The sequence below is a fragment of the Drosophila ananassae genome, chromosome 2R (assembly GCF_017639315.1).
Source record: "Drosophila ananassae strain 14024-0371.13 chromosome 2R, ASM1763931v2, whole genome shotgun sequence".
NCBI classification, from domain to species: Eukaryota; Metazoa; Arthropoda; class Insecta; order Diptera; family Drosophilidae; genus Drosophila; species Drosophila ananassae.
Window position 1 is genome coordinate 12,960,636 of NC_057928.1, and position 22,185 is coordinate 12,982,820.

General features: G+C 42.5%; 3 protein-coding genes across 3 annotated transcripts; 2 read left to right on the forward strand and 1 right to left on the reverse strand.

Annotated features, from left to right (window-relative positions):
- Positions 1-7,702: 7,702 nt before the first annotated feature.
- Positions 7,703-8,689, forward strand: LOC6506551. Its single transcript, XM_032454209.1, has 2 exons — positions 7,703-7,803; positions 7,860-8,689. The coding sequence occupies exons 1-2, from the start codon at positions 7,801-7,803 to the stop codon at positions 8,592-8,594; spliced, it is 738 nt and encodes a 245-aa protein (XP_032310100.1). The 5' UTR covers positions 7,703-7,800; the 3' UTR covers positions 8,595-8,689.
- A 4,521-nt stretch (positions 8,690-13,210) lies between these two features.
- On the reverse strand, positions 13,211-22,063 carry LOC6493392 (multiple inositol polyphosphate phosphatase 1). Its single transcript, XM_001957625.4, has 5 exons — positions 21,931-22,063; positions 16,117-16,378; positions 14,552-14,788; positions 14,242-14,483; positions 13,211-14,180 (listed from the first exon to the last, which is right to left on the reverse strand). Exons 2-5 carry the CDS (start codon positions 16,372-16,374, stop codon positions 13,514-13,516), a joined length of 1,404 nt encoding a protein of 467 aa, XP_001957661.1. The 5' UTR covers positions 16,375-16,378; positions 21,931-22,063; the 3' UTR covers positions 13,211-13,513.
- Positions 17,135-17,603, forward strand: LOC6506552 (cytochrome b-c1 complex subunit 10). The gene is made up of 2 exons (XM_001957624.3): positions 17,135-17,279; positions 17,355-17,603. Exons 1-2 carry the CDS (start codon positions 17,200-17,202, stop codon positions 17,497-17,499), a joined length of 225 nt encoding a protein of 74 aa, XP_001957660.1. The 5' UTR covers positions 17,135-17,199; the 3' UTR covers positions 17,500-17,603.
- Positions 22,064-22,185: the final 122 nt, after the last annotated feature.

Consider the following 22,185-nt stretch of genomic DNA (forward strand, 5'->3'; position numbering starts at 1 on the left):
ACAGTCAACACCCAAAGGACATCACTTATGCAACAGACACTGCAGGAAGGATATTAAATCCTGCCCATGGCAAATGTCTCTGCCCTTTGAGATACAGAACCGAAAACAAAAAGGGTCGGGACTTTTTTTATGATCAGACCAAGGAATTTAATTACAATTTACAGGTTGACCTCTGTCGACCCTTTTCTCAGATATACTGCAAGAAATCAGACTTTACCTTAAAGTTTCTTGAAGTTTTAGTTTACAAACTCGAAATATATATATATTATGTCAAAGGCAGAACTAATTGCCAGTTTCAACTATAATTTCATTCATTTTTCATTGGCAGGATGAAAATTAAATTAAAATTCAAAGGAGAGAAAATCTTCAGATTAAAGCAAATGGCCTAGAATTGTCAAGATAAATGTATCTTTTGCCTGACTCAACCTTTTGGCATTCAACTGACCCCGACTGAAACTCAATTAATTTTGAATTCCTTTTGGCAAAGTGTTGTGAGCCAGACGGCTTCAAGTCCTGCCCCTGACCCTGCCTCCTGCATCCTTTTGGTTTATTTATTACATTTCATTCCTGTTTTTTGCCACGATTCTCTCTCACTTTTTTTTGGGCCGCATTGTCAAAGCGAATTTAATTGTCTCAATTATGCGCTAAATGTCGCCAACTTCCAGCGAACAGCTTCCACCGAATCTCCAGACCCAAATCAAGACAAGGTCAACTGGGTTGAACCCTTGCCAGTGGAGCGAGGAGAGTTGGGTGACAAGTCGACGACAAGGCAACTTCATTGAAGCAATTTTCACCTCCTTTCGGGAGTCTTTACGAGTTCGGAAGGCCACAAAATGAAGAAAGGACGACGACCAAATAATCAAGTGACTTACTAAAAAGTTAACGCAATTTTGCGGCAACTTCAAAAAGTTTCCTCAACCCTTTTTGTGGCGGCTTCGTGGCCCGAAGGAATCCTCCACTTCGCGGCTGCCTCCATTCCGGTCTTGGTCCGTGTCCTGCTTATTGTCACTCCTGCCACCTTTACGCTCAGTTGACTGCACTTTTGTGCCTTCATTACAGTGCCACAAAAAATGCCTTAAGGGGGAAAAGGACACAGGACACAACTTAGTCAAGTGTTGAAAAGCTACATTGTTGGAGAACATCCTGCTAGTGCTATAGAAATTTTATGACTGCTCAAAAACTAGTTAAAAATATAATAATTTCAGATCTCCCGCCATTTTAAAATCTCTAAACAAGAACCCACTCTCAGACAAAGTTTTTGTAATTAGAAACCCGTTTCCAAGGAGCGAGTGTTTCAGAATATATGACACCTGGCGATCCCCCAGAGCAAACATTGCATTAGACGCACTCGGTGGCGTATACGTAATTTGGTTTGCAGGTAATTAAAAAACAACACACGCACACCAAACACTCCACACACACTATACACACACACACCTGTTGTGCCGTCGCCGAAAATGTTCATAATTTCACACTTTGCTGAGCAGCATTTCCGCTGGAAAATTCGCCGGGCCGAATAAGAAAAAAAAAAAGATGACATCTAATCAAAAGTCCCCCCCTCCCATAATGTCCTTAAATATAATATATATAGAGAAACCGAAAAAAAACATGCAAAGTTTTGTACCTTTTGGGTTGTATGTATTTTTACTTTGAAACCACCCGTGAGCAACAAAAAGTGGCATGTCAACAGCAAATTCTATTGCGCAAACATAGGAAATTGTACAAATATTGAACGGAAATATCCTGCGGCTTTGGGGCTCCTCTATTGACACGTTGCGTAGGAAGGATGACTGAAAATTCCACACCCATGATGATGAGTTCGGGGTGGTGTAGCGGGAGGATGGGCGAGTGGGTGGGTGTCTGTTGGTGTGGAGTGTGTGGCATAATGAGTGGCAAGTGGAAAACTTTAATACCCAGGGATTGTCAGTTGTGCGAGCCCTTGGCCACAGGATTTTCACTCCTTTGTGCAGGCCGCAATAATGTCCTTGTCGTCCTTTCGTGGGCGTCCTAGTGCATGTGTGTGTGGGAGTGTGGTTTTACCGTATGTGTGTGTTTGTGTGTGGGGGTGACAGCGTCTTTCGCGTTTGACATTTGCAATTTTACGCCGAAACTAATTATATTAACTAGGCCCAAAGTGGCCATGCTCGAACAGAATCAGTTTATGTAATGCATATGAAAGTGGAATGCACTTCTGTTTCCTGTGTCCAGTATACTGTATCCTGTATCCTGCCCCACGCTGTCCTGGTCTTTATAATGACATTTTCGTGGACAGTACAAGCGGCAATTGGTGTGTAATTTCCAATTAAGATCAATTTACTGCGCTCAGCGACAACAAAGCAACAAACCCCGGAATGTGGCAAATTTGCTGGAACAGGATAATCGAGAAGGGCCATCAGGTGGCCCGGGCAGGCCCTTTATATAAATAGCCAATCTCAAGGACACAGCAGGATATATAGTGGGAGTGATAGGTAAGGCACTTAGTATTTTTATTTACAACCTAATGGAATTAAATTGGTTTGCTATTATCTTTATGGTCTTTCGCTTTTACTAATGTCTTCAGAGCCAATTATTAAAGTTAAAATAGTGAGAACCTTATTCCTATTTTATGAAGAAAAGAATAAAAGACATTTATGAAAATTCATAAAACCTGGCAACCTTGTTAAGGTGACCTTAGTTTTCCGCCTGACAGCCCCAGCTTTCCTTTGAGCTTTCCTTCTGCCACGAAGGACTGTCCGTAAGCTGCTACCATGCAACAAAAGTCAAACGTTATGCCAACTAATTAAGTCGACAACTGATGGCTACAAATTTAATTGAAACGAATCTGCCGCTCAACAGTTTCCACAAACAGTGGCGCCTGGGAGTCCCTGCCAGGGCATGGCAGGACCTGGCCAATATATTCAGACAGCCAGTCCAGCCCACCCACTGACCATATCGATGTCCGCCCCTGTTTGCCACTCCAATTGAATCGGGCCAGAACTACAAGCTGCCAACTGCCAACATGAAAGTCGTTTAAACAGCACGCCAATTGTTGTCCTGTTTGCTCCTCTTATTTTTCCCATAGTCCAGACAATTATTTCGAATTACAAATACAGCGCCAAACTGGGAAGTGGGAGTAAAAACAAATGGACGAATAATTAAAAGTAAATTAAAATCGAACTGAGAACTTCAAGAGTGTGTGTGGGTGTGTGCTTATAGCCATAAAAAAATAAAACCTAATTAAAAATATACAAGTCCCGACGCTAAGCTCTGGAGGTCGCCGAAAGCCATACCTTTGCCAGAGTTTTCTAATTGAAACAAAGTCATTATCCTGGCGGGCAGTCTGTTTGTGTTGTGTGTCCTGTTCAATGAACTCGCAGGATTGCTGCAGCTGCAGTTTTCCTTAATTTGTTTATTTGAAAAGTGAGAATGAAAAAGCTGGCCCAGGGATTTCTACACAGAGGGAAAAGTTTATAATAATATTTTAAACTTTCCGTCGATATACAAAGCTTTATATAGATTTTCGAAGTTTAATACACTTATCCCAGTATATACCATTACAATATTAATGTATATATTTTATTTCTCTGCACTTCCTGACTGAGTTTTGTTAAAATTCCAGGTGCACACTCGCTTACTTCCCCATAAAAACATTCCTCGGGACTCGGGCAGACAAACAAACAAACAAATCGACAAACAAACCTGCGGAGGGCAAGGCAAACAAAATCAAATTGTTGCTGTTTGTTGACCTATGTCCCCATCCCCTACTGAGTCCTCATCCTCCGCCAGTCCCATTTCCAAAGGACTTTAGTCTTATTTGTTTTCATTTTCATTTCTTGGCGAAAAATTGAAAGATGGGAGGAGAAACCAAGCCAAGAGACGCTTTTCGGTGTTGCAAGGTGTCTGGGGAAATTAACAAAGCCGCAGGTGCACTGCCCTGCGCCTCCCATTTCTCCAGTCCTGGGCTTTATCCTCCCCAGGATCTTGGTTGATTTTTAATGAAATATGAATCGAAGCGAGCAGCCGCCACACCGAACGTCAACCGTCAAGCGTCAAGCCAATGAACTCGCGCCCAGATTCTGGCTCGGTATTACGCATACGCCACGTTGAACACCAGAACAATATATTTTGCTTCTTAGCCCTTTTTTTTTTTATTTTTCGCGCCCGCTCAACCCAGTTAATTATCACGAGCCAGTGCACAGCTAATTGGAGTTTAACCTTTTCAGCTCTCACGATACTTTTGGCATTTTTATTTATTTACCTCCTCCAGAGGAATAATAAAGTGAAGCCTCGCGGGATTGGGGGCTTCTTGCGCTTCGGCGGCTTCCTGGCTATAAATACCTGGGGAAAATTGCTTAGTGCCGGGCCACTTAGCCGCTTTTATCTAATTGCCAAAGCTTCGATTTTCATTTTCGTTTTCGCTCTTTTTTTTTGTTGTCAACGACTCATTCTCGTTCTTGGTCTCGTTTTCGGTCTCCAAACATTTTTCTTAGCACGCAATTTCTGGCTACATAAATTTAAATTGAATTTTAAAAATTCACAAGCCAGGCCAAGGAACACCTTAAAAAAAAAATGGAGGCGGAAACCATCCCACCCACCTTCTGTATAAGTGTGAGTGTGTGTTTAGGTGTGTGTTAGAGTGTCGTTGTGTGGGTGTGTCGGTGTTCCTAATAAAAACGTTTGCTTTTCCATCGATTTTTGGCTCGTTTGCTTCACATTCCCAGTCTTCGGTTTATAAATATTAATGCGTAGCATTTTCGGGGTTTTGCTTGGGATTCCGCTTCAAGGTTGAAAGGATGGGAAACTATAAGTTAATGCGAACCCAAAAGGCACTAAGGACACGAGGGGAATGATTGATGGGGTTTAGTGTAAAGCTCATACCACAATTTTGACATTCAAAAGGGCAGCAGTAAACAAAAATATTCGCCATTTTGTAAAAACCTGGTTTTAGAGACTTTATATTTAAGTTCTAGGCTGTTACTTTATTAAGCGATTATCACCCTCTTAAAGACCCGCTACCTTATTCATGATTGTTGGCTGATTTATCATTAGCCGGCTTTCGAAACTCATCAAGTACTCACATCCCACACCCACACCCACTCACTGTCTCTCCGACGGCGGTTCATCAATTTTTCAAGAGCCGTGACAGCCGAAAGCGACTTTTGGCCACATCATCCATCCAACAGGCTAACACTACGGAGAACAGCAAGAGCACATGTAACATGTAACATGTAAGGTGGAACTGTGACCTTATTACTACTCGCCCCAAGCTGTTGTCATTAACAACAACATTTTGACCAGGACGTAGGATCTTTGGCCAATCGATGACGAGGGCTCAGGACGGTGGCCTCCCACGTTCGCAGGACAGTTCAATTAAATTGTCAAAACCCACAGGATGAGTGACTCGGATTTATAGTCCAATTAATATTAGCAGCCTCAACGCAAATTCTAAATTAAATGATTTCAAATACTTGTCTCTCCTGAATGATGGAAGGGATGCTGGTTGCCAGGCATCAGCATGCGGGTAACAAATTTGTTAACAAAAAGGATTTCCATGTCGAGATTTTCAGGAGCGAGCTTCCTTCCCTTTGCTGCAAAAAAAAACCCGATGAAAGGAAAGTAATTTAAATTTGTAAATCGATAGGCTTGACGGTGGCCGAACCCTTTTTCCCTTTTTTTGTAGGTTTTTTCGTCATGTTCCCATTTAAATTTTATAAATATTTTAACTTAATAAATGCCAGGCGAGTGGTGGCTCACGGCGCCTAGAAGTCCCAACATTTGCATAAACTAAAGAGCAGCTTGGCTCCGGCTCCTTTGGTTCCTTTGCCTGCCACTGCCACTCAAGTGTTCTCTATTTTCGACTGGGGTTGTCCTTTTCTGGAGCCTCGACAAACATTCTCGACTTTCAGGACTGCTGTGGAGTCCTGATTCGCCGCCGGCGAATTTTCCAACTCGTTCTCTTCCAGTTTCTTTCTTCATTTTGACTTAGCTCCTCGAGAAGAAGAATTTTCCTTCAGGTACAGGACTTTGCAGCGGCTTTAACGGCTAATGGTCGCTGAATTAAGGCTGCAAGGACTTTAAGCTCCTCTTCTGGTTCGTATCATTGGCCCGTCATGAAAATTGACTGGAAAGGACCACTATTGGAAATAGTAACCCATAAAAGTAGGTAAACCTTTTAAGAACTTATCACTTTCAGCAAAAAAAAATAAACAAACTTTTAATACAAGTTTTTTTTCTGGTTAGGAAATGCAAAACTTTTACATTCGTATAAAAATGAAATCGGAAATCAGGAGTCAGGAATCAGGAGCCGCATAGAGACGCACATTGGAATCAATGAGGCCGGCACAATTTATGGCTTAACGTATCCTATATGCCATCTGCCTGTTCTTTTTGCCGGTTTTCGCTATAAATTACTCCCCTCACAGACACACAAGAAGACTGCCTCCCTGCCCACAGATCCCAGTCCCCAACTCCCATCCGCCCACCTCCCGGCCTCTTGCAAACATAAAATATTATACATGAGTGGCTTTTATGCAAAGAAGCTGGGCGAGAAGAAGGCAGGCTCCGGCCTAGGTGGGTCTGGGACTGCCTCTGCCTCCCACGACACTTTAAACTTGGCTAAGCAACAAGTTGGGGGCTTCTCGAAGAGGAAACATTTTGCCAGACTGCGAGGCGGAAAACTTAAAGAGCCAGCGGAAATTGTTGCCGCCTTTTAGGCTGACAACCAGGGAATGATTTATATGGGGCATATTAGGGATAACTGGTGGCCCGGCAGGAGGTAAATCTCTGGGCCCCTGTTTTATTTGCCAGGGCATGTGGTCCGCTCGTTCATTAACAATTCATTTAACGCCACCAGAAAAATTAAACGCAGACCCAAATGGGGTTAATTTATATTCCGAGAGGTTAAGAGGTTGATAAGCTATATGAGAAATACTAAAAATAAGTATATCAGACAGATTCCGGTTTTTATTTTCACAACAGATATTTATATTTTCTGTTAAACCATAAATAATATACTCGTAAATGGTGCAAGACCTGGATAAATTTCAGGAGAATTTGAAATTATTAAAATTCCATTCGTAAAAGTGGAAATTGGAGCCTGCTTGTTTAACTAAAAATTACGGGGTTGACATTCTTTTACCATTACATGCAACCCACAATTGGAATTGAATTTTGTTAAATGTAATATGCGCAATTACGTTTATGACTATTTAATGACCTCCCCTTGTTGGCCAACAAAAGGCAAACAAATGACAAAAAAACAATCAATAAATAATTTCCGCAACAAGTTCTGATGACAATTTCATTGGCTCTTGGCTCTGAGGGCTTATTTTTCATGTAAAACGCATTTAAATTATGTTAATTATTCAGATAGCCTGAAATTAGCCGTGAAAAAGGCCAAAAATAGCAGAACAAAACAGTGCAGAACTCTTTGGAGGGCTTTTCAAGAGCACTTCCGTATGCCTCGACGCCAAATTAGCACCTCAAATATATGTATATGGTATATGTATGTATAAAAATAAATGAAATAATGAATATGAGCTGAAGAAAGGTCAAGCCGCCGGACGAGGGCCAAAACCCGAACCACTTGACATTGCCCGAAAAGCAAGGCATGGCGAAGCCCCCAAGAAGAGCACTCCACTCGAGTGGCTCCATTTGTTTCTGCCTCTCCGCTTTTGTTTCAAACGGTTTCGAATCGAATCTGAAACTGGACTGGACTCTACTATAAATTGACCAACTGGCAGTCTGCAAATCATCAATCAGCTCCGGCAACTTTCAATTGCAAGACGCAAACCGCAAACCCCGCAAAAGCAAACTTGAAAAATGGTGAGTCCTGAAATGAACTTAATAACGGATTGAAACCCTCATTTTGTGGATTTTAGAAAATCTTCTCGCTTGGTGGTGTCCTTACCCTCTCCGCCGTGGCCAGCGCCTTGGCTGCTCCTCAACTGGAAACCCGTTTCCGCCGCGATGTCTCCGAACTGGTAGATGCCACTGCTCCGGAATACCTTCCCCCTTCGGTCACCGAGGCTGCTCTGCTAAGTGCCGCCGATCCCGAGGCTCCGGCCGTTGAGGAGGGATCCGGAACTGTCCTGGGCGATGAGGGCTACGAGTACCAAACTGTGCGTCGCCTCAAGCTGCGCCACCGCAACCGTCGGGATGTGTCCCACCTGCAGCCCGCTCGGCAGTACCTGCCCCCCGGCAAGGCTTACTTACCACCCACCCAGGCCCCAGTTGACGCCCCAGCTCCAGCCCCAGCCGACGATACCGAGGAGGTAGTGTCCGCCGCAGAGCCGAAGGTGAACCGGGAATATCTGCCACCCACTGAAGCCGCCCCCCTAGCGGAGGAGACTACCGAGGCGGCCGCCCCCGAGGAAGAGCCCCAGGCCGATGTCCGTGTGGTGGATGTGCCCACCGTCTCCGGTCAGCTGCTCCAGGACGGCTACCACTACCAGCAGCCGGCCGAGCAGCCAGCTGAACTCCGTGAGGCTGCCAGGGAGTACCTGCCCCCCGTGGTCGGAGAGGAAGTCATCGTGGAGGGACCCGCCGGAGGGGAGAGCGCCGTTCTGACCAACGACGGCTACCAGTACCGTGCTGTCAGGCGTTACAGATTTTAAATTTTTTAATTTGCCAGTGATTTGCTTACGTTTTCCATTCAATTGTTGTTGATGTTTTTAATTTTTTCAAAATAAAACTGAATTTTTAAAGAGAATAATATGTCGATTTGATTTCAATGGGGAAACTAAAAGGTATTTGATTGATTAGTTATGCAAATTAAAAAGGCAGCGAGGCGGCAAAATGGCATCTTTAAATAGGATTAAAAAACACTCTAATAAATACAAAACACAATCTGCATTACTCTTCAATCCCTATTTGAAATCCTTTAAACAGGTAATCGTACTATTCTCCTTGGCGAACATTACGCATACGCCCGAGTGGCTATTGAAGGCAGCGCACATACTACACTACAGGTAGTTGCCTTTACCGCGTTTTAGTGGCAATAAAACGGCTCTTAAGTGCGAGTCCCAATTATCTGAATTTATGCCCCTTTCGACCTTTAAGCCTTTCGACATGAACATCATTGCAGCCATTTATTCATGTTCGGCCCACATCTTCCCAGCTTCCAGTTCCCAGCAGTTGCCATGAGCGCCTTTGGAGCTTAATTAATGCACTTGCGCGTTAACTCAACTCAATGGGAAATACGGAATCTGGCAAGGAGGGGGCTTATAGGAGGTCCTGGTAAAGGGGTCCTGATAGGAGGTTGGAGGAACTAAGGGGGCTGAATTAAGTGCTCACTCAAGTTAAATTACTTTGACTGACGACAGCTGGAGGAGCGGACACAGATAATGACCGGCTCTCGTCATTTTTACACACTTCTTTTTTGCCTCTTTGCTGGTCAGTTTTTTGCCTTCCTCCGTTTCCGATTCACCACCACTTCCTTCTTTTTTTTTAATTATGAAATCAATTGTGCGAAATTCAATTAAAATCTTTGCACTTTTCGCTGCACAGGCACAGACCCAGTCACGGGCGGATCGAAGTCGAGGCAATCTCAATTACATTCCAACATCTGTCCAAATATGATAAGCCCGCTCCCACATTTTCCGCATGTTTATTTTGTTTTTGAGGCCCCAGGGGATTCAGGATTCGGGGGAATTGAAAGAGCTGCCTGTGACAGCCCGCTTATTGCATATTAAATTGTGACGACAACGGGCACAAATTGGGAATCAGGATTCAGAAGCAACAAGCGGCTACAATCGTTTTGAGTGCCCGTCCGGAAGGACATTTTTTTGTGAGGACAGCTCGGAGTGATGTTCCAGTGATGTCCCAGTGATAGCCCAGTGATGGAAAGTGTTTCTCAAAGAAGAGTTTGGTCCTGCCACCCATTTACATATCAAGAGGATAACCATAGATATCCTGTAGACTCTCTTCAACTGAAACTACTTTCAATACTATTTTTTTTAGTAAAAAAACATATCCTTTATGAACTGAAATTCCATACCTTTAACCGAGGCGAAATCAAATTGCCCTCGAGTGTCAATTTCACTGGCAGAAAGCTGGCAGGACTGCGTCCTGGCCCTGCCACTGACAGTCTCGCCCTGTGAAACGTTATTAAAAATTATTATGCATATTTATAAATTTAATTTCTGCATTACAACGCACTCTGACAGATAGCACGGAGTATGTGTGGCAGACAAAAAGGCAGAAATCACTGCAGGCCATTTGAGTGGCGCTCGTAAATGGCAGGAAAAATTCATTCCACACTGCGTATGCATAATATTCCATATTTTTGTTGTATGTCGTATACTTTTTTGTGATGTCCTTACGGTGACTCCCTATAGAGCGCGTTTCATACACGCTTTGTCTCTTAAGCGGTGAGCATAAAAACAAAGGATACGAGACACTTTCGCACAGTCGCCCGTCAAGTGGCGCATTTAACGGTCGTCGAGGTGGCATCCTTTTCCAAAGGATATGATGAACGAGAGGGAGAAATCCAGACTTTAAGCACCATACTCGTCCTTAATCAATGTCTACAGCTAATTGAGTGCCAAAAATAAAATAAATCTGAAATTTTTGTAGGATGTTTTCAAATAAAAACGTGTATGAATTTTGTAATTTAATTACTTTAATTTCTTAATAAATTATCAAAGAATACTACACACTTTTTAACTCTAAAAGAGAGCCATTCAAGCAGCAAAGCCACTGAAGCTTATCTTGTACTTTTCTGGCCACATTTGATCCGGGTTAATCCTTGCTGTCCAGTGCAGGATCCCAACTAAAACCTTTCCAGCGAAGGCCCCGCATTCAGACTTCCATCAAGAAACTCGTTAATGGCCGCTCATTTGTGTGTCAGTGAGCTATGAATAAGCAATTCCTGCCCCACCGATGCCCATCGCTCTCTGGATGAAAGTTTTGTGGCCTCTGGTCAGATTTCAACCAGCAACAGGCAGAAGACAACTGGAGGTCCTGAAAGGGTCTAGATGCCGCTCGAGTGTGCGAATGTGTCTGTTGGTTACCCGAGAATCAGGATTCACCAGCCAGGATCCGGGAGCTTTGAAGTGCGGCCAGGTAATTGGTTAATTATTAGGCCTTGTTTGCTATCCTGGCTCTTGCTTTTTCCTTTCCTTTTGCTTTTAGTTTTTGCTTTTTTTCAGGCCTCCTACTGGTGGACAGCCCGAGGGGATACGGCAAGGATAAAATTTAATGGGCAGACGTCGCCTCAGATTACACAATTGGTCGACTGGCAGTTATGGACACAACATTTTCGCATCACTAATTAGAGACTTCTAGGCTTTGTGCACTTGAAAAAGACCAAATTTCAGAGCCCACAGGGGCTCTACAGGGAGCACCGAGGTTGGAAAATACTCTAACTCTATATTTCTGAAAATTCAATGTATTTTAAGTCTAAGCATTAGACCGCTTGAATCTCAATCTTCGTAACAGGATTCTGACTGCATATGCAGGTGAGCACCCACCTGGAGGCTCAAAACTGAAAACGAGAAGGAAGCTCTATACTGCTGGCAATCATTTTTCTCAACAACTTTTCATTTTCCACAAACGCACACAAAAATCACACACAAGTGCATGTGTGACTCTTGACTTTTTGGCTAGAAAATTAATAGCCTGACCACAAAAATTCCTTGTAATTTTCGTCAGGACTTCCAGCAGCCATGCAAGAGAGTCAATTTTGTGTTGTAGCTATGCAACTATTGTAAAGATCCTTTTCATGTTGACTATGGCCATTTTAATTAAGTCAAAGTGTTTGCTTAACATATGAAAAAAAATTCGTCCTCGAAGAGTGAAAAAACAATCGACATACCGGAGTAAATATTTTTGTTTGGAAAACACTTCCGCTGGCTTGTGCACTGAGCTCGGTGCAATCCAGATTGTTTTCGCCATTTAATCCCTGTCAGGGGCATTAATTATTATTCAATAATTATGCCAAGCAAATGAATACTTAATGAGTGTGAAAATGAGTCATGATTTGGTATTGGGAGTGGGTAGAATTATTGTAAAATTTAAATCATTATTGTATTTTATATTTTGCATTAATGAATTTTGAACAAGAAAGTCACTATTATGTCAGAGGATTATTGCCTTATATAGGTACTCAAAACAATCTCCAAAAAGCATCTTATTACTTATTGACAGAAAAGTAATTTTTAGGGATTTCAGGAGAGTATTAAACTAATGAAAAACGGGGCGACGCTCAGTGCTTCTATCCACATCAAAACCCGAGTGTCTTTTCGGTTGGATATTTTCTGGAGTGGGAGTCAAAAGGACCTGAAAACACGTACGCAGGTGAACTACAAGGACACTCAACTAGCTCGCCAGACTGTGGGATAGAAGTCCTGTTTATTGTCCTGGCATGGGGTAAAATGCCGTAAGATGGCCTTCCCTGGCAACGCCCAAAAGTTCGCAACGGGAGAGAAATAAAAAACGCATATTGCGTAAATTTCGATGTCAAAGGCGAAGGCAGGTCGCAAAGTCGGATTTGGATTCGGAAGGACCAAGTAGCAAGGACCAAAATCGAGGAGAGTCAGGTGCGTGTGCGGCACTTATGAGTGGCACTTAGTCTGGCCTAATACCCATCATTAGAGCATTTAACAGGAAACACGTGACACTGCATAGCAGCCACCTCCTCCATTGACGTGGCCAGATCCTGAACCAGAGCAGTAGGCGGTTGGTAGGGAGTGAGAAAGTGGAAGGAGGAGGTAGCACTTTAAACACAGCCTACAGTTTTCACACCCAAAAGCATTTGTCAGAGCTGGCTTTTAAAGGGGCTTTGAAAGGGGAATCCCCTCCAGACGGAACACAGTGGTTTCAAATGCCGCTCAGATTGCGCCCTGGAAATGTAATTAATTTTGAATATATTTCAAATTCCATGCTGGGGATAAACCGCTTTCCACTACGGTGACATTTAATTTGAGATTAGATTTGAATCGGATTTATTTAGCTAACTACGCCAATATGGAGGAATAAGGAGCGCATTTCAATTTCGCGAGTTAAATTTATATATCAACATTTTTGAAAAATTGTATTTTTTGTCTACAATTTCACAAAAATTAATAGAAGGTTCTATAAATATAAAGCATACACTGAAAAAATTTTCCTTTAAATCAATGCCTTAGTCTAGTACAGAACCATCACGAGGTTGTGAAGTCAACTAGGGGTTCCGTTTGCACTGCTTGTACTGCTTACACTGCTTGCCCTTACCGACAAATCGAATGAAAACTAACTTTAAATATCTGTTTTATTTAGTTAATATAAAGCTATTTCTGACTGTTGGTAGCACTGTCAACATTCGTTAAGCAATTAGAAAAATTGTTAATTTAAAAATCTCGGTGTAGGGTGTGGAAGGGTGTAGTTTTTCGGTTGGAGTGCGGGATTCTGTGTGATTTTTCGACTGTGGGAGGTTTTGTGCTGAATTAAAATTAGAGAAACTATATCGAAAAATACTTGACTGACATTCCACCGGCGTAGCAGCCGCCTTTTGGTACGAACTTTGTACATTACAAATTAAAAGCTATCTTAATAGTTAGTGCATTAAGTAGACCAGCAGAGCGACCAGCGAAGTGGCCAGCATGGAAACTCCGGATGCCAGGGACGAAGTGGCGCCACTCCGGCAGAAATATTCCCCACAGTCCGCATCCGAGATGGTCTTGTACTTGGCCAGGACATCCGACCACTTGCACAGGCCCACATTGCACCAGTCTAGCTGGACGGCGTCCTGGTTGAGGAAGAAGACGACCTTCTCGCGGTCAAGCTCCTGCGGACAATCGTACTTTACGGCCACAAAGTTACTGGCGAAAGGATCGATCAGACTGCTCTTCCAGCGGCGGCTGGCCAGGTCCAGGTAGTTGTCCGCCCGCAGCTTGACGCCGTCCTTCTTAATGCCCAGAGCCGTGATGAGGGTGAGAAGGCCCGTGGAGTGGCCGAAATGGGCGACCACATGGGGCGACACCGGGTTGCTCAGGTGGGTAAGTAGGTCCTGTACCAAGCGGCAGTTTAAACGCTCGATCTCCTCGAATCCATAGCCGGATCCATAGTAATACTTGAGGTCCTCTGCGTACTCGAAGACGGTCACCTGCTCCGGCAGGAATGCTCCGCACCACACACTGTTCCGGTCCACCTGCCATGCCTGCTCGTAACGACAAATATCGTACATCAGCTTGATATCCTCCTCCTCCAGTGTGTACTGGAAACTAAAAGAAAGATTAAAGTAGTTTATTATAAATTCTAAGGATATCCATTCCATCAACTTACCCCAGTCGCGTGGAGATGTCCACAAGATTGTTTTTCCACACGGTGGACTGGTGATACTTTTCGAACTCCGAACCCTCGCCCTTGTAGTTAAGATCCTTGTAGGACTGGCAGTAATCGTAGGGACGTAGAAGCAGATCCTGTTTGGGAATGTCGACGGGATGGGCAGAGTTCACTGTTCCAAAGAGTCCTTCGGCAAAGGCCTTGAAACTCTCAGTAGTGCGCTGGGTGTCCGTATGCCGGAACTATATGGAATAAAAAAGTAAGCTATTGGTAAAGTTTATTTCCTGAAAGCAGCCATGTGATTACCCACCTGGTAATAGGTGTCATTATATTCCTTGGGAAGCACATTGGGATAATAGCGCTGATACAGTTTGGCTGTTCCCCGCAGATCGTCGTATCCCTGGGCGGTCAGGTACTCCTCCATGTCGCCCGTGATGCTGCTATTCCACTTCCACATCTGAAGAGCAATCAGATCCGTTTGGCACAAGGGGTCCTTATCCGGCTTGGTCTTTAAAACTTTGTAGTTCTTTACGATAAGATCGCGAAGCTGGAAACGATTTGAAATAAAAAGGTTTATAAAAATAAGGTTTATAACATAATGGCCGCCAGCGATGGCTATATCTTGTCCAATTTTCACCCGATTCTTGAGCGGAATACCTTAAACGAATTCTAACTAGATTCTCTATTGATCTGCATTAAAATATAGAAACAAAATATTTTTTGGATTTTTTGTCCATTTTTCTGGGGGGATCCCCTTCAAAAGTTAAGAAAAGTACTATGGCCCACAGCGATGGCTATATCTTGGCCAATTTTCATCCGATTCTTGAGCGGAATACCTTAAACGAATTCTAGATAGATTCTCTATTGATCTGCATTAAAATCTAGAAACGAAATATTTTTTTGATTTTTTGTCCATTTTTCTGGGGGATCGCCTTCAAAAGTTAAGAAAAGTGCTTGGGAAAGCAATATGACCCCCAGCGATGGCTATATCTTGGCCAATTTTCACCCGATTCTTGAGCGGAATACCTTAAACAAATTCTAGATAGATTCTCTATTAATCTGCATTAAAATCTAGAAACAAAATATTTTTTGGATTTTTTGTCAATTTTCCTGGGGGATCCCCTTCAAAAGTTAAGAAAAGTGCTTGGGAGGGCAATATGGCCCCCAGCGATGACTATATCTTGGCCAATTTTCACCCGATTCTTGAGCGGAATACCTTAAACGAATTCTAGATAGATTCTCTATTAATCTGCATTAAAATCTAGAAACAAAATATTTTTTTAAATTTTTTGTCAATTTTCCTGGAGGATCCCCTTCAAAAGTTAAGAAAAGTGCTTGGGAAGGCAATATGGCCCACAGCGATGGCTATATCTTGGCCAATTTTCACCCGATTATTGAGCGGAATACCTTAAACGAATTCTAGATAGATTCTCTATTAATCTGCATTAAAATCTAGAAACAAAATATTTTTTTGATTTTTTGTCAATTTTTCTGGGGGATCCCCTTCAAAAGTTAAGAAAAGTGCTTGGGAAGGCAATATAGCCCACAGCGATGGCTATATTTTGGCCAATTTTCACCCGATTCTTGTGCGGAATACCTTAAACGAATTCTAGATAGATTCTCTATTAATCTGCATTAAAATCTAGAAACAAAATATTTTTTTGATTTTTTGTCAATTTTTCTGGGGGATCCCCTTCAAAAGTTAAGAAAAGGGCTTGGGAGGGCAAAATGGCCCCTAGCGATGGCTATATCTTGGCCAATTTTCACACAATTCTTGAGCGGAATACCTTAAACGAATTCTAAATCTATGATTAATATAACTTAACTTAAAGTAATAATTACTTATATCAAACAATGATTAAAAATTAAACTTACCTCGGCTAATCTGGATGCCTTGTTGATCATGCTCTTCTTGGGCAGTCGGGTGCCGTGTCTGTGGAAGATCCACATCTTCTTGGGCTCACAGTTGGGCACCAGATACTGGCGTTCGATGTCGCTGCCTTTGACAATCTGGTAGGCGGTCTTCGAGGAGAACTGACGGGTTTGGGGCCGCGACGTGTCCTGGCTGAAGCAGTAGTCATCGTCCTGGGCTAGGGCCACTAAGGGCAGCAGGAGCAGGAACAAGAAACGCATATCTCTAAAGGGAAAAAAGGAAAAAAATAAAACCAATTTTAGTTTGAGGCGTCGGGGAAGGATTGCTGGAAAATTTAAGTGGCCCTGCCTTTCGACTAGGTGCATATCCTTGAACTGTCGCCCTGTCCAACTGGCAGCTGGCGACTGTCGACTGGCCGCCCTAATGGACTAACTCGGCGAGTGTCATATGTGGACTTCAGAACACCTTCAAGCCTTCAAAGCCACCCACCAGACAACGGAAAGGTGTGGCATTTAAATTGCTTCGCTGGCGTCTGGCAAGGAACCTGCCTGACTGAATACCCCAGAATGCCAAAATGCCGGGAAGACAATCTAGGAGGGGCCCAAGAGTCCGGACACCATACAGAATCGAATCAAATGGAAATTCAGTCAGAGTTCGGAGGAAATGCCCGCACACACGCACCCACAAAGCCACCTTAACTCCTGGCCCTGAAAATTAGGCTAATGATTTTCGGGCTGCCCGCTGACAAATTGCTGCAGTTTTCCACGCGGCCTTAGTCATCGCCAGGCAAGTCCGGGCCAGGTCCATTTAGGTCAGGCCAACAACAAGTTGGATTGGCCATAAACGCTTGTAATGTCTCAATTTAGTATCGTATCAGAGGGCCCGCATCCGCAGCATTGATTAATCATCTTCCGAGGAGGAGAAGACAGAGGAGTTGGAGATTCGACCCCTTTTCAATCACATTACAATTGCTCATTAACGGAGGGTTTGACAATCTGCATAGAGGGCTGAATTCGATAAAGTAGGCTATCCACTGTGTTTCAAAAACTCAATTAGACAAGCCTTTAGTTCAATAAAATCTAAAAATGAGTATCAAAGATAAGTGCAAGTCTTTCCTCTGCCAACATAAGCCCACGGCGGCTCAAAAGACAGCCGCTATTGCCTTGTAAGTGTATTCTTTTTCAAAAAAATTAATCAAAATTACAGATAATCTTAAATCTTAATCAAAAAACTCCCACAGTATGCCCTCGGCTGGCTTCTTTGGACTGGCTGCTCTGTTGGCTGTGGTTTATTATACGGACTGGAAAACAATTGCCGGATGGATACCGCTTTACAATACAAAATTCCCAAAACCCGAGGACCCCAAGAAGGCCAAAAAGAAATAGAAACCAATAATTATTTTTAGGACTTCCTCCCCCTAAGATCGTGCCTTCCCTCGAAATTATTCAAATATATGTTTAACTATCTTCGGAATAGGATAGGAAATTTTGGGGTATAGTGTTTTCTTTTGCGGTTTAATGTTGCTTATATTTTGGGAAATGCATTTGTTGGAACACGCTTCCAAAACAAATAAATGTTCTGCCAGTCAAAACACGAACCAAAAGAACAATAAATAAATTGCTTCCAGAAAGCTAGAGGGGATCCTAAACAAAAAGTACAAAAAAAAAAACTGAAACAAATTTAGGGGTTCCTGTGTTTACAATTTCCATTCCATCGGATCGATCGCGGCCAAATGCATTATGTTGGGCAACCTGTTGCAGAAGTGGGGGCCCGAAAAGTACTGGCCACAGTGACGTCATCGCCTTAGCATTGACAGCTGCAATTAGCTTGAGAAATTTCCAATTATCCAACATACATATAGTGCATATATAGTTGATATGCCATGTGCGGAAGGCCTTCTGACACACGCATCTAATATTGCCCCCATCTATGCATTTTCAAGTGCAAATAATTGCCTCATATCGCATCCATGGGATTGGTTGCACTTTTCCAGCGATCTGTGTGTCATGATCTGAGTCGATCCCATCTCCACCTCCGCCTCCTTGGACACTCCCCTAATCAATTGAATGCGCCGCCTTTGTTTGCATTCTCCAAAGCCCCCTCCAAAGGCATTTTTTCTAGTTTTGTGTTTTCTCAATGCGAAATTAAAATTCCAATTTGACTGCCATTTCGTGTTTACTTAGCTGGCTTTTATGAACTCGCGAAGCAAATATTATGGACCTCTTTTTCAATATCCCCCACCCCCTTCTTGAACTATTTGTTAAACAGATTCGCCAACATTCAGAACTAATTTAATCTGGGAATAAAATTTATGGTATTTGGTTTTTGGTTTCTATAGATGATTGTGCGTGACATTTGGCCAATTTGGCTGACGTATGTTTCAATATATGCATATACATGTTGTGCAAAAAATAAAAACAAAAATTAAAAAAACAAATAGAGAAACCCTTGCTCCACTCCACTCCACAGCCTCTCGTTTGAACAATTCCTTAGTTTTTATATTTTTAAGAGATTTGCCCTCGTGCTGGTTTCATTTGGAGGGTTTTCTTGTTTTTTTGTTTTTTTTTTCTTTTTAGAGCGGAACATAAATCAAAACCAGAAACTTATTTTCCGCTGCTGCTGGTGGTTCTGTTTTTCGACTGCCTAATAATACATTTGATACAAAAGTCATTGCCATCGACCGAAATCAGATTCATCATTTCACCAATTGATTTCCCTCGCAGACGGATCGAAGCGAGATCATTGAACTTAGTAGGGGGGAACTGGAAATAATTTCGATTACGAAACATTTTGAAGATGTAGAGCAGTGTGGCATACGTCAGATAGTTGCATCAATTGCTGCTGGCCAAGTTAATTGATTACACACGCAAACCGGGTGGCTGCCGGGGGGGCAGTCTGGGAGCTGGCGATTTTCACAGCTGCCTGCGAAAAGTTCCTCGCAATTCCAAAAAGGTCTCCCATATAATGTGGCTATGTGGGTACATTAGAATCAAAGATTTCCAACTACGGTGCAGCGAGCATATTAATTAGCATACAAGTGCAAAATAAACGCCTTTCGGGAGGACCAGGCAATTATCGCAATAACGCTCAAGCGCAATTCACTTAAAATCCCCGACACGTCCACCGATAATGGCACATATATCATACCCACCATTTACAGAAGCTATTACACATTCTATATCTTTATACGATGTACATGGGAAGTCGGCTAAGGAGACCGGAACGCAGTATCCCATGTTCCGAGCATAAAACCTTAGTTAATATGCAGACAGTCGAATCCCTTGTGGGATCCCGGACGATGGTTCTGGACTTATGTTGGAGAATCTTTAATTAATAATGAGACGATACCCGAAATTGTGGTCTGTGGGAGCATTAAGTACATAATTTATCACCAGGGGGCCCCCAGGGCGACCTTCTCTATTACAAGTCTGATCGCATAACGTCTGCTCAGTGTTTCTTGTTTTGTTGTGTGTCGCTTGTTGGAAAATATTTTAAAATATTCCGTCTGCTTGACCTCAACGAGACAAGTGAGAAAAAAAAGACACACCAGACACACATTTCCCCATCTCGTTGGAATTTTGAAAGAGTTTCCAAAAGTATTTCTGAGATAGTTCTTTTTGGCAGGGCCATATCTATTCGAAAATAGAATTTGCTTCATTTCTAATGATATATTAACTAATTCCCATTAAAATGGGAAAAAGTGCTACTGACAGAGACTATTCTTGGCGAGAAAATGGGAAAATCAGGAAAAGCAGGAAAAGCGCGGCAGAGAATGGAAAGTGTTTTCGGTTAAGGTTAAGTGAGAAAAGGCGAATGCCAAAATGCTTTTGGCACAATATCAAGAGTGAAAACTTTTGACAAATTCTGTAATTTATTTGAGGCGGGTTCTGAGCAATATCAAAACTAACCAAAATTCTCTAGATTCTCAAAATCGGTGATCATCTCAAAGAGAGAAAAATAAGGAGAGTCGAAAAAATCGCTAATGAAAACGGGAAAACAAGAGGCTATTGAAGTCAAATCATTTTGCAAGCCACTTGTACTTATTTACACTATATACTACTGTGTAGACATAGTATAGACTATAAGAATCTATAAAGTCTTGGCTAAATATTTACAAAATGTCGTAATTAAGCCAAAGCACTCAAAAAATTAAAAGAGAGGGTGGACCAAATGGATTTTTTTGAAACTGTAAGAAAAGTGTCTTAATTAATGAATGAACAGGAAGTGTGTGAGATGCCTAGAAATAAATTTTTATCTGTTTTAATTTACGAAACCCAAGGTCAAGTTATTTTCAATTTATTTGTGCAATTTTCAATTCCAGATAGAAATGAAGGTTAAGCTATTAAAATTATCCATTGAACCATAAGAAATAGGTATAAAAAATATATCATTTTATCTGAAAATTGTTATACTTTTCAGTTTAAATTGTGGTTGAAGGGAGGGCAGGTGGAAAACTATGGAAACCTCTTAACAAATTTTCCTGAGCAAGTGATCGCTGAAACACAGCGGAGAGGAAAAACAAGTTAATGTCAATGCTCTCCAGCGTCAAAAACCGGTTTTCTCTGCGTCTCTTTCGACCAAAATTTTTGTTTTCCGAGCCGTTTGGCCCACATTGGACTGGGCTAATACCCGCTCGCCCTCCCACGCCCTTACGAAGCAAATAGCCAAGTGTCAAGAATATTGAAGTCCAAAAACCGTCAACACACCAGGCAGCAAAAACGCGCGGGAATTCGTAATATGTTTCTTACTAGAGGTTCGGGCCCGAAATTTGTATGTTATGTGGCAAGGGGGCGCTGGAAATAAATTAAATATTTAATGGCCACCAAGGGATGGGGACACATCATGGCGTGTCCAAGTGGGAGTCGCGTGCCCCGGGGACTGCCCATAAATCTGAGAATCCGTCAAAGGAGTTGGGAATTGGGACCAGGGACTAAGGACCAAGGAGGCCCAAGACACCTGTGTCAACTATTTGTTTGCGTAATTTGCTTATCTCCGCACTACTATCCACTTTAATTGCACGTGCTTAGATTAATCTCCGTGTCCGGGAGTTAATTATTTTAAGCGCACTTTTAAACGCGTGCAAAACGCACTGAGCCAGCCCATTTGAATCGTGATTGGTGTGGGCTCTAACAAAACATCTCTCTAATTTGATTGCTCAGCCAAGCAGCGAAACGCGATTCAGCCACTAATTCTAGCACAAAAAGATTTTGTTCGGGGCCCCCTGAACGTTGAACCTCTCATAGGGTTCTGGATACCCCGCCAGAGGGCCCCATAAAGGTCCCACGCTGCGTGGAAATGGAAACCGAGAAACTACAAAATATTCAAAAGAAAACAAGCTAAACAAAACTCTTCCCGAAGCTGATTAATGTTTCCACCTCAGGTTTCCAGACTTTTTAATTCATATGCAAAATGTCGAATGGTAACAAGGTAAGATTTTTTCGCTGAGCTCATCACAAAATTATAAAAACAAAAAAAACTACGTTATTTGTTATTTTGCGGTTGGTCAAGTGGGATGCCGATTCGTTATATAACAATTATAGATAATAGATGAACAGGTTTCCCAGGTGATTTCCATCTGAATACGTATCTCAAAAATAAACACAAGCGTAAGAAATATCTGCAGGTGCAGTATGTTGAGAGTGCGATCGCGTGAATCAATTAACTGACACATAATTTAAACTGCCAAATGGACCAAGTGATCACTTTGGCCCAATTTATGAGCTCAATTGTTTTGGCTAGTCTGATGCAAACTGCCACAGTTAGAGCATCACAAAATATCTCAAATTTAATATTATTAAAGACGCACAAACACACACCTTTTCAGGTAATTTCTAGGCACTGTCTTAACAATAGAATTGCAGCTAGCTGTTTCTCAGCGATTTAAAACGCTAGCCACCGAGACCGCAGAACCGCTCACAGTCGCGTTCGGAGTCGAACTGAAAATCGCCCGATGTTGGCTGGCCCAAGTAGCCTCGTATCCGACGGACGGGTGGTTCGCCCCTCTTTGTAGCACAAGTTGTTTCTTATCGTGATAAGAGATACTATAAGACGTAAACACATTGCGTTGGAGT